Source organism: Mauremys reevesii, linkage group 1, assembly GCF_016161935.1.
Source record: "Mauremys reevesii isolate NIE-2019 linkage group 1, ASM1616193v1, whole genome shotgun sequence".
Lineage (NCBI taxonomy): Eukaryota > Metazoa > Chordata > Testudines > Geoemydidae > Mauremys > Mauremys reevesii.
Genome location: NC_052623.1, coordinates 169288671 through 169300678, shown reverse-complemented (window position 1 = coordinate 169300678; position 12008 = coordinate 169288671). Strand labels below are relative to the sequence as shown.

At 40.5% G+C, this 12008-nt stretch overlaps 1 protein-coding gene across 1 annotated transcript in view; it reads right to left on the bottom strand.

Moving 5' to 3' along the window:
- URB1 (URB1 ribosome biogenesis homolog) overlaps positions 1-12008 on the bottom strand; it is a 76941-nt gene that overhangs the window by 50028 nt on the left and 14905 nt on the right. The window contains 7 exon segments of the mRNA XM_039538964.1: positions 265-384; positions 2338-2450; positions 6031-6153; positions 7899-8043; positions 8726-8899; positions 9332-9469; positions 10893-11088. Of these exon segments, the coding sequence (XP_039394898.1) occupies positions 265-384; positions 2338-2450; positions 6031-6153; positions 7899-8043; positions 8726-8899; positions 9332-9469; positions 10893-11088 (1009 nt within the window).

Genomic DNA, 12008 nt, shown 5'->3' with positions numbered 1-12008 from the left:
TTTTAAAGGGTAAATAATATTCACTGCTACCCAGAAAAGACTGTGGCCAATAGGACTATTTCATGTGAGCAGAACAGGCTGGCTGTGAGCCATGCTCCACGCAGGAAGGAGTGAATAATTATAGTCAAATTAAATCAGAGACTCTTTAAAATCAAAGTGCTAAAAAAAACACCTTAGCGTGATCAACATCAACACACTGCTGTTGGCAGGAACTATATAAATGTGTTTAAGTAATTGAGGCCAAAGAAAAAAAAAAAAACTTACCTTGATGATCAGTTGTTTTGTTGATGTTTTCAGTTGTGAATGGTTACTTGTTACAAACATTTTCATCAGTAAATAAAATACTGATCTTTCACCATGAACCTTTTCTGCTTCTGAGACATCCTAAAAGAATAATGGGTTTAAGCCTCCCTTGTGTGACAACACTGAACAGGAATAAGTTACACTGTGGCAGCAGAATAGCAAAAACTGTTTTGCAGGCCATAGCTTTTTTAGGCTGGCCAAATGGAAGTAGCATGATTTGAACAAATTCTGCAATTAGTGGGTGAGCAAGATGAGTATAATAGCCTTTGAGCAGTGGAAGGAGTGTGTCTAATAGGAAAACCAGCTAAGAGAAGGGTCTAAGTAGAGCAGTCTCTTCACCACACCCTTTAACTTTCACTCATCGTCAATAATCCTGATGTCATACTAACACTGACTCAAGGGGAAATAAATCCATTTATACCAGGGCTGAATTTAGCTCCCGAAGAACAGGAAATCAGTGTAAGTCGCTTCTGTTCTGACAGGTGCCAAATTATTACAAATGTGCACTACTTTACGGCTTATTCTACTTTTCTGACCAACCCAATGTGCAAAATACAAAAACTCTTTGCATCACTGTTGAATGTGGCCTTCTAACTTTTCCTTTAAGCACTTGCCTAACACTAGTAGCGTGCAAAACAGAAAAATTACACTGCTGTTGAAACTGGTGTTGTCAGTAGCTACTGGTGTGGTGCTCTGCTCTTGTTCAATGATGATAACAGTCGTCCGTGTGCGTGTTCCCTCTGTGTGCTGCCCCGGCTCTGCGCAGAGAGCTGACACAGCAAACCCCAAGAGAACCCCCAAAGACCACAGACTCTAGTAAGGTACGAAGGAACCCGAGCCAGGTTTATTGTCAAACAAAGCACAGTAATAGTTTCTCGTTGACTCCTGAGACATACACACACTACAAATTTGCCTGGCGGGGGACAGGCTCAATCAGTGACAGGACTTTCCACTCCTAGGCCCCCCCCAGTGATGACAAAGATGCTTACCTTTATACACCTTTATGACAGTACAGGACAGATTACAGGGCCTTCATCCCAGCTTTGCCCATTAGGGTATATCTCTCTGTTTAGGTTTTGATCATGTTATTTCATGTTATCTCTCCATCATGCATCCTGTTGTCCTGTCTTTTTTCCCTGTCTCTTCTCATCTCTGCTGTTCCTCTCTCTGTGGTCTGTGCTTCTAATGCCATCTTGGCACAAGTTCCTCTTATTAGCACTTATGCAACCACCCTGCACCTGCCAACTTCTGTGAGTGGGGCCTGCCTCTGGCTCACAGCCCAGCTTTTGCTTAGCAGTGCCTGGAAGTACTTTGGTTCAGGCTTCAGGCCTCAGACTGGGCCTCTGACACAAGAGTTTATGTTTCAGGGCTTCACCTTACTACAATTGGCAAGAAGTACATTTTTTTTTGCTAGTTTCAAATATCTTTCCTGCTCCCTCTTAAGTCTCTTCCCTGTTCTCTATGGCTGGCTGAATATGATGGAGAATCTGTTATCATGGAGGGTTCCAACCAAGGCAGCCTTGAGTCACTTCTTTCCCCCACTGCCAACACTCACAAGGCAGGTTCACATCCTTCCTCCAGCCAGCTGTAGGAGGTTCTCTTCCTATATGTGCCTGGAGTAAATGAGAAGAGAGGGCAGCCTGTGAAAGCCTCCACTCGCATAAGCGAGGAGCCACCTAGGGTAAGGTTCTTCTCCAGCAGGTGTTCAGAAGCAGCACCCGAGCATCCTGCTCATCTCCTTGATTTGCTGCCACAATCCTTCCATTCCTCAGTGTCCAGAAGATTCTCACTCTTGCCTCTGGGAGCAGCAGATTTTAGGATGCTCCTTTTAACTTTACTTAGGAGAGGAGGGAATTTCTATTCCCACAGACAAAGGTCCTAAGCCTTTGTTGAGCCAATGGAAACAGATGCTCTTGCCTAATGGAAACAGATGCTGAAATGATAGGACTGGCACTAAAGACGTGCAGCATCAGAGACAAAGACATGAGGGCAACTGGTGAAAGAAACAGATAAACACATCTGCAATTCTCCTACCTGTACTCTGAACCAGGCAAATTTATTTGCCGGCAGTTCCAGGGCCACTTTCAGTATATGGTGCTGTAGAACAGGAGGGATCTCCTCTCGGAGTCCTTTTTCAGTGACAATACCTGGGGTTGGAAAACAGTTAGTAATAATATTACTTTGCATTTCTAGACCTCAAAGAGCTTCACAGATATGCATTATTTAAGCCTCAAAGCACTCTTATGAAGTGAGCAAGCAAGAAATTCATAGATTTTAAGGCCATGATTAATATCTTGTCTGACCTCCTGAGTAACACAATCCAAACGACCTCATCCAGTTCACACTGTAGGGATCATTAGGCCCACCCTTGACAACACAGCCCCTTGGGTTATCATGCAGCAACTCCAAACAGTAGTTTTACATAGCAAGTGAAAAAGAAAACCTAGGTGCAGTTCAGACTGCAGTGGGAAATTTAGCAAAAACTACAACGTGGAATTTGACCTAGGTGTCCGGACTGATACCCGTATTGTTAGTAAATATGCCATATCACATTTTGTAACTGCAAGTGAACTTTGGGCTTTTTATCATTTGTTTGCAACAAGTGGTATTTTTCACCTAAAGCAAAAAACAGACTGAGATGGGATACTTTATTTTTCTAAATTAACCAGAGATCAAATTCTACCCATATAATTCACAAAATTAGTGATGCTACCATTAGTTCACTGAGCACAGAGTGGGAGCTGCTTCGTATTTTAACTCCACTCTGGTATGCACTCTATAATCTCATTTTCTAAGGGGCGAGCTCAGTGTTCTCTTTTCTTGTATTGTGTAATTTGTATATGGGACAGCATATTAAAAAAAGATAGCAGAACTAACAAAACTCCAAAATTCCACCAGTAGCAAAACCAAACAATACAGTGGGATCAGCTGGTAAACATACAGAGTGTTACAAGTCAAAAATAGACTGCCTGTCTTCAGTCTCACTGGCAGACTGCTCAATTCTGTGCAGGAGGATGGGAGATTTGTGACTAATTCTCAAGGTACTTTGCTGCCAAGAAATGTGAGGTGCTAAAGTTTTATGCCTTGTGTCACATTATAACTAAACACAATACCAAGGGGTCATTGCCTTATCAAGATACATGTCCCTCCTTTTGTTTTTTGGAAAAATCAATCCATTATGATGCAAGAAATACTGGGGGACACGATTTTGTGAGGCAGCCACAGAATAAACTAACCATGGCAGTGCACTCTGATAGGGGGATGAGAAGCCCATGCATTAGTCTGTTTATTTTAAGATTTTTGGCTCTCCTTTTCTTGACAAACTTTTAATTTATGTAACTCCTACTCTTATATACCTTACAAAGGACTGCACATAGTACAGATAATTATTCTAGCTCTATGGTACAGAAAATTTATATATTCCTCTATTCAGTTTTGCTGCACAAAGAAACACTCCTTGGGCAACTGTTACATAGGAGACAAACCATCTCATATTACTGTTAATAATTCTCCTATTATGATCTTCCCTCAGAAGCAACACCATGTAGAATTCCATTCCTCTTCCCTTGGACTGCAGGAAGCATGAGTGAAAAAACAGAGCAGTAGAGGAAGAAAGGGTTATTTCTGACACCTTCCAGAAGAGACCACTGCATTGGCAAGTGATTTTTTTAAACCGCTAATGAATTACCCTGTTCCTTTAAGAGATTACAATGTTGCTGCAAATATGAAGAGTTCTAAAATAATTTATTTAGGCTGGGATTGTCATAGGGGCCTGATGGAGTAAGGCACCCATATCCCATTGAAAGTCACTGGGAATTAATAGGCAGCAGGCTTAAAACAAACAAAAGGAAGTATTTCTTCACACAACACAGTCAAACTGTGGAACTCTTTGCCAGAGGATGTTGTGAAGGCCAAAATTATAACAGGGTTCAAAAGCGAACTAGATAGATTAATGGAGGAAAGTCCATCAATGGCTATTAGCCAGGGTGGGCAAGGAGGGTGGCCCTAGCCCCTGTTTGCCAGAAGCTGGGAATGGGCGACAGGGGATGGATCACTTGATGATTGCCTGTTCTGTTCATTCCCTCTGGGGCACCTGGCACTAGCCACTGTCCAAAGACAGGACACTGGGCTAGATGGACCTTTGATCTGACCCAGTATGGCTGTTCTTATGTTATGTTCTTATGAGTTAGGCATCTAGAAATTTCAGATTTTTGCAAGTAAATTTTCTGTAAACAACATCAAGAAGTAGATTAGAAGATTATTTTTAAAATTTAAAAATAGGAGCGGATGTGACAAAACAGATACGGAATTTAAGAAAAAATGTCTTTTTCCTGTTGTGACACTGGCAGATCAGGTGCCAGCTCTTGCCAAGTCTGAAGGCATCTGCTGAGCACTGACAAATTCGTATCTGGAAACCAGACCTACATACAGTATTAGTATTTTTCAAGATAGGTGTTATCTAATGTCTGTATACCATGCTGTAAGGTAATATGAAAGTTTTGTTTTATAATTTAAAACATGCCTGCTATGAACTTGTGAACCTCAGCAGGCAGAGGGGTTCCCCCGCCCACCAAGGAGGATTATCCAGGCCATCGTAGGACAGAAACCTATGAAGAAGTTACGTACAGGAGTTCTTGTCCCATCAGTTTGAACTCTGGGGGAAGGGCATATAACTATTTCTTCTTGACAGCATCTTTATCTCTTTGCTGTTTAGACTCTTACAAGGGCTGTAGCTAAGAAACAAAAGCAGAGATTCCCCAGAGTCAACCTAGGTTAGCCCTAAAAGACATTAAAAGGACAGATGACTACATCTCTGTCACCCTTTGGAACCGCAGACTGTAACTCATGTGTGTTTATAAGTTGCCGGCTTTAACGTGTAAAGAACTCACTTTTTCCCCTACTTAATAAATCCTTTATTAGTTTATTACAGGATTGGCTATCAGCACTGTTTTTGGTGTTAGATCTAAGGTACATACTGATCTGGGGTAAGTGACTGGTCTCTTGAGACTGGAAGCAACCTGAATATTTTTGATGTTAGTGACCATTCATCACTAAATCCAGCTTGCCTGGGTGGCAAGACAGACTGAAATGCCCAAGGGGCTGCCTGTGACTCCATGGTAACACTCTTATACTGATTCAGGAGTTCATATTTGTTACTGGGTTGGGGAAATCTAATTATAGAACATGGCATCTGCTTGCCCTGCTTTTCTGACAGACTGCCCAGAGGCTGGCACTTACAATCGTGAACCACTCCAGACAGCGACGCCCTGTAACCCTTAATATTTATGGTTTTAAAGCTAAATCCTTGGGGCAGCGATCTTGTCATTTTACATTTGTTTGTGAAGTGCCATGCCCTGCACAAACAGCAAAATGAAATGGTGATGTAATCAAGAGTCTAAAACTCTTTTGAGTTCCTTTTACTAAGTAGAAAAGCAACCTCTCCTGCTAGAGCAGTGGTTCTCAGACTTTTGTACTGGTGACCCCTTTCACACAGCAAGCCTTTGAGTGCGATCCCCCCCGCCCCCATACACTAAAAACACTTTTTAATATATTTAACACCGTTATAAATGCTGGAGGCAAAGTGGGGTTTGGGGTGGCGGGTGACAGCCCACGACCCCCCATGTAATAACCTCGCAACCCCCTGAGGGGTCCCAACCCCCAGTTTGAGAACCCCTGTGCTAGAGATTCATTAGTCAGCTGAAGAACATTTAAATACCCTTAACATACCTTTTAGCAGTTTGCTGAAATCAAAGTTGCTCTGAGCTACCAAATGGGGAACAACCTTCTGACAAAGGCATATGACCTGAAGTAACACAGCTTTTAGAAGAGTGGTCTCTGCATCATCTGAGCCTGAACACAGATAGAATTAATATATTTAGAATTAGTTCATTTTTCCTACAGACAAAGGAAACCCACAATCCCGCAATGTTTTAACACAGTGATACTCAGACTGAGGCTCTCAAGCTGCAAGTGGCTCTTTAGTGCGTCTCCTGTTTGCAGCACACGATATTAAAACACTGTGGGATTTACTTAGTTACCAGTCAGGAGCTTTTTACTATGTTATCAACCAATTCAGTTATCAACTTGCACTAAGTTATTAACTTATTTGCTGTGAGAATAATATATTTTATTATAGTATATTTCAATACACACACACACTAAATATTTCCCCTGTCATTCACACTACTGTGGCTTTTTTGGGTAATGCTGATTGCTAATTTAGCTCCAGAACCACAGAGGTCTGACTATCACTGCTCTAACCTACATTGTGAATTATTATTTGTATTATCAGTAGCATCCACTACGAGCGAGGCTCTGTCCAGCTAACTAATAAAAAGAAGCAAAACTGGATACACACCCCTTTTTCTGTATTAATATTTATACTTTTAAATCTGGATTAGTTTATCAAATTCCTACATGGGGACCAGTCATTTTTAAATTTGCCTGTATAATGCCCCCCCCACATATGAAGATAGTATGCTTTTTAAGGGAAGAGATTGTATCTATACCATCCATCAATCTCTAAAGCTGAATGACAGAAAGAAATAGGAAAGTGAAGAAACCAGCTAACCAATACCATTGCTTTTTATCATTGACATTGGGTACACTGGTGTTGGATATATAGTATATACTGGAAATGTATCACTACTTATTTCAGCTAAGGTTTCTCTCCCCCTGCTGTTTTTTAGATAATAATCTCCAAATGTGAAGCCTTAGAATGAGACCATTTAGTGTCTGTAAGATGTGGAGCAGGTACAACAGAAACACCAGCCATCCACTTATAAGCAAAAGGCATTTCAGCAGCCTAAATTGTTTTTCTGGTTTATTGACAGCTGAATTGATGCAAGGCTGCATAAAGGCAAATTGTTGTACAGCTGCTAGTGGTAGTTAATAAATATAGTGTAAAAATAGCTGAACAATTCTTTAAAACATTTTTTTTCCTGTTGGCCAGCGTTTCCCAAAATGTGGAACATCCCCTCGCCGCCCCAAGACTAGATGGAAAGATGGGGACAGACCTCTTTACTGTTATCCACACGCTCAGCTTACAGCAGGCCTGCACAACTCGTTAAGCGGCGAGGGCCACATTCCTCCAAAGAAAACAGCTGAGGGCCGAAACCTCCCAGCCCGAGGAAACACCCCACCCCAGGGCCGCCCAGCCCTGCGGAAACAAACCCTCCTTCCCCAGCACCGCCCCACCAAAACAGCTGTGGGCCAAAAAGGAAGGTTGGGGGTGGGGAGGTGATACTTTATTTTAAATCAACCAGGGGCTCCCAGCTAAAGAGGTGGCTGGGAGCCCTCAGGGTCAAATTAAAGGGCCCAGGGCTCCGGCCCAGCAGGGGCTTTCCCTGAACAAGCAGCGGACCAGCTTTGAGAACCACTGCTGTAGAGGGACTCAAGTTTTAAAAAATGTTGGAACACAGCTATAGACAAAGGTCCTTGCCAAAGGACCAAACTGACTGAATACCAAATACCAAGGATAAAATCCAGGCTCCAATGAAATGGTGGCAAAACTTCCATTGATTTCAATGGGGCCAGGATTTCACCACAACTGTTTATATACATATAGGATGTTATGCCTACAAATATTTTCCTACCGTGCTGTTCATTGGTTTCTGTGATCTCAGTCATTTCCTCCTCAGTGGAAATGGTGTCTTCCCTTCTCTCCCCATCATGTTGTTCTTTCTCTTGTTTTAGAAGTGACTGCCAGACCGCCACTATGCTGTTCATGTCAGGTAAAAGCTAAAGGCAAAATATATATGCGAGAAAAAAAATCAACAGTTCTTCGGTGCTGCACAATGCTGTAATGATGTAAATATTCCTAATACACTGACAAGGAGAATTGCTTACACTATGCAATCTGAATACAGACTGAAATCAGATTTTTATTTTCAGCTCTGCAGAGAACAAACATATGAAAGCAGAACACTGTATTAAAAACAGATATGAAAAGTTACCAAGTGCTTAGCATTTTTCGGCTGTCTGGATTTCAATGTAATAAACATTTTCAAACCAAGGACCAGTTTCTGCTATAGATTAGCAGAGTGTAGATCTGGACGAACTCCACTGACTGCAATTTACTTAAAGTGAGAGTAGAATTTGGCGCCAAATTATTAAAAAGCTGCTCTTAATTTTAATAGTTTTCCTCAGTACTAGCACACCAGCTGCCAATGTTATGAATTCATCTTAGGACAGAATTTTATTGGCATTTCCACTGATCCGATTTATTAGCTACCATGCTGTACTACAGTACTGGTTATTAACACTTAATAAAAATGTCTATAAAATACCTAGTAACTTTATGTGCTTGGATCCCAGGATACAATAAATCAGGGGCAGAGTGCCCTAATGCGCTGGAGAAGTTATCTGTTGCAAACCTGTAATTCTAGGCCCTGGCTGTTTTTTAATAACTTCTCTTTTGTACCTTGCTAAGGGCTTCTCTGTACAGCTGGACAAATTCCTGCATCATCAGTGGAGTGTAGATTTCTGACTTTTGCCATATTTCCTCATTCAAACAGTGCTCAATATTTTTCAGGGCTCTTCTCAAAATAGTTGACATAAGGGACAAGATGGTGTGTTTCACTGTTTTGCTGGGTAACTAAAAGAAAGAGAAGTAGAATTAACAATAAAGTTACAGTGCTTCTTCCCTAGCCATTGTATTCAAACTACTTATTTTGGAGCATATGTTGAAACTTGTAAACAAGATATTTTTTTCTTAAAACCGGGTTGTTAGGTGGGTTCTTTTACCACATGCATTCTCACTGCGTGCAGTAGAAGAAAAAATACCAGCCCTTACAGCCAGTGAGCAGTTGCACAGCGGTGGCTTACAAGAAGTTAATGAAAGCAACAATCAGTAGGACTTAAATACAGGTTTAAGCGCCTTCTTGAATTGGGGTCACAATTTGGAGCATTCAGCATAAAATCTGATAATTAACTGATTTTTAAAGTTACTTGGATGATCCCTTTCACACTCTTAACCCTAAGGAGGCTGTTTGGGAAAAGCCACATTGAGACAATAAAATGCTCTTACATTTAATCCTTGGGTGAACATAGTTTTATTGCACACCACAGGAACTGTTGTTACCATCACCATAGAAAGCAATCTAGGGAGTGGAATAAACTCTGCAGTTTTAAAACAGTTGGAAATCTCTGGTTGAGCCTCATAGATCTGAAATAAAAAAAAACAGAGTTTAATCAAGACTGATGTAATCATGCGGATTTGCAGCCAATTCTACAGAATACATTACAAACACGATACTATTTGTCAAAGGTTACTAACAACAGTACTAAATGTCAGGTTCCACACAAAGAGAAGGGCACTCAAAAGTTAACCACAGAGCATACATACTTAAAACATAGTCATTCTACAATGATGATTACTAATGAGTAGCAGTATATCCTGCAGAGCATACATCAACTTTATGTTCAGTTATACAGGAAACCTGCAGAAAATTGCCTATTATCCTCAGAAGCCCTGCTCTATTCAACAGATGGCACTGTATACACCACTCAGCTATTTTAAGATTAAAAATAAAAAGGCAGAGGAGTATACAGCAAGGACAAAAGGATTCTCTAGCCATTTGTTTTTGTGTCTTGAAAGCCAAAATCCTCACTGGGATTTTTCTCACAGACTGTAATGCCAACTCCTTCTTTCCCAATTTAGCTAAATGTTTATACCTCTTTCTACTCCCAGAATGGCCTTTTACCAAATGACCTTCTCACTCACTTTACATCTACACTTCTCAAAGCTGCCATGGCTCCAAGCCACCGCTCATTTGACTCAGCGTTCACAGAAAACAGGATGCTACTTTTTTCTTTACCATCTTCAACATTTATTTTACAACATCCTGCCTCTTCTTTCCTAACATAACATCAATTACTGAAGGTATTTCAGAACCCTTATATCCTTCCTGTTTAGGTCATTTAGACCACAACAGTTTACCTTCTTTGTAGCTGGGCCTTTGGATCTCGTTTGATTTTTAAAATAAATTAATTATTTAAAGTAAGCGCCTTGCTGCCTTTTTGGTGAGGGAACATCACTAAACAGCGTGTGTACACAGCTGGGAACACACTACATCTTCACCCACTAGAGCCTCAGCTTAGGCACATTCTCCTCTGACACCAAACTACTGATTCTTTCAATTAAGAGGCCAGATCCTCAGCTGGTGCAAATCAGTTTAGCTCTACTGAAGTCAACATAGCATCCTCAATTTACACCAGCTCATGCCAAGGTCTTCAATTTGAAGTCACACACAAAAAATTATTTCCACAATATAACTGATTGGGCCCATGTATTGCATGGCACCCCAAGAGTGGTAAATTTTGCACCGTACTAACAGTACTTAGAATGTGCTGCAATATCCAGCTGTAACAGGTGGAGTTAAGGGCAAATTGTCCAATATAGCATTGAATTTCCTTGTTAAGTGGCTGTAGGTAGGCTACGAGTGTTTGAATTTTCTGTCATTTGTATTACACAATCATACAAAATAAGAGTACTTGTTTAAACAAAATATGTTGATCTTTAAAAAAAAACAAAAAAGCCTCAAAACTGGGCTTTTCCGGAAAGCACACATTTTTCATCTCTTTCTTACCTTTTTTAGCAATTTGATATTGTCTAACCAGGTTGACTTCAGTCTGGGAATGAAGGAATACTGGGTTTCCTTAAAGTATTTATTCAGTAAATCTGGGCACACTTTAAGAATATTCACCATAAGATCAGCAACCATCTCATCCTCTGTTGCAGTTTTTAAATTCAGCAGAAAGCGCAGAAGCACCAAATTTCCTCCTCTGAAAAGACAAATTTTTGGGGGAGAAAAGTCACAATTTTAATATTTTTAAGTACTCCACTAGTTCAGTAACTCCAGTATTAATAATGTTATAATGCTAGAGGTCAAATTCTGCTCTACTCTCATTTTTGCTGGTGTAAATCCAAAGTGACTCCTCTGACATGAACAGAGTCACTCTGGATTTATATTGGTGTAACTAGGAATAGAATATAGCTAAAGGTCTCTTACATGATGTACTGTAGCTAAAACAGAGCCCTCATCAACACAGCATCACTGAGATATTCCAAAAAATATTCTAACCAAACTTGAAAACATAGAATTATAGCATTATATTAAACTGGAAAATATTTTTGTGTAGCCCTCCTTATGAAGATAGGTTATTTTAAAATCTGTTAAGTCGTGGCATTGCAGATGGCTTCTTCTAAACGACCCTGAGCAAAGTGAGAATGTTGCAAATGCCAAGGGAACAGCTCTTCAAATTTACCGCAAAGCAAGAAAACAATTTGTGTGAATATAAGAGTTATAAATGGACTTCAGCCAACTGGTTTGTCTAGCAATGAAGCACTACATCACTGTACCCGCCTCCCCCCATGGAAACATAAAAGTTTAAATTATTTTCCCTGTTGGTCATAAACTGGGTGCATAAGTATTTTATCCAGTAAGCCAACAGTGACTGTGAGACAAAGGAGAAAGCTGGGCAGGTGTTATGAACCAAATTCTGGTGCCACTGAAGTCAATAGCAAAACTTACATTAAATGTAGGGAGACAAGGAAATGTATTTGTAGTTCCATAAACCAGTAAGTTAAAACCAGACACTTCAGGGTGGCACAGTCAACATTAGCAATTTCATCTTTGTTACTTTATGCTAACATAAATGATTTGAGGTCTGGGAAAACCACCTTACAATGAAAGACTTAAGGT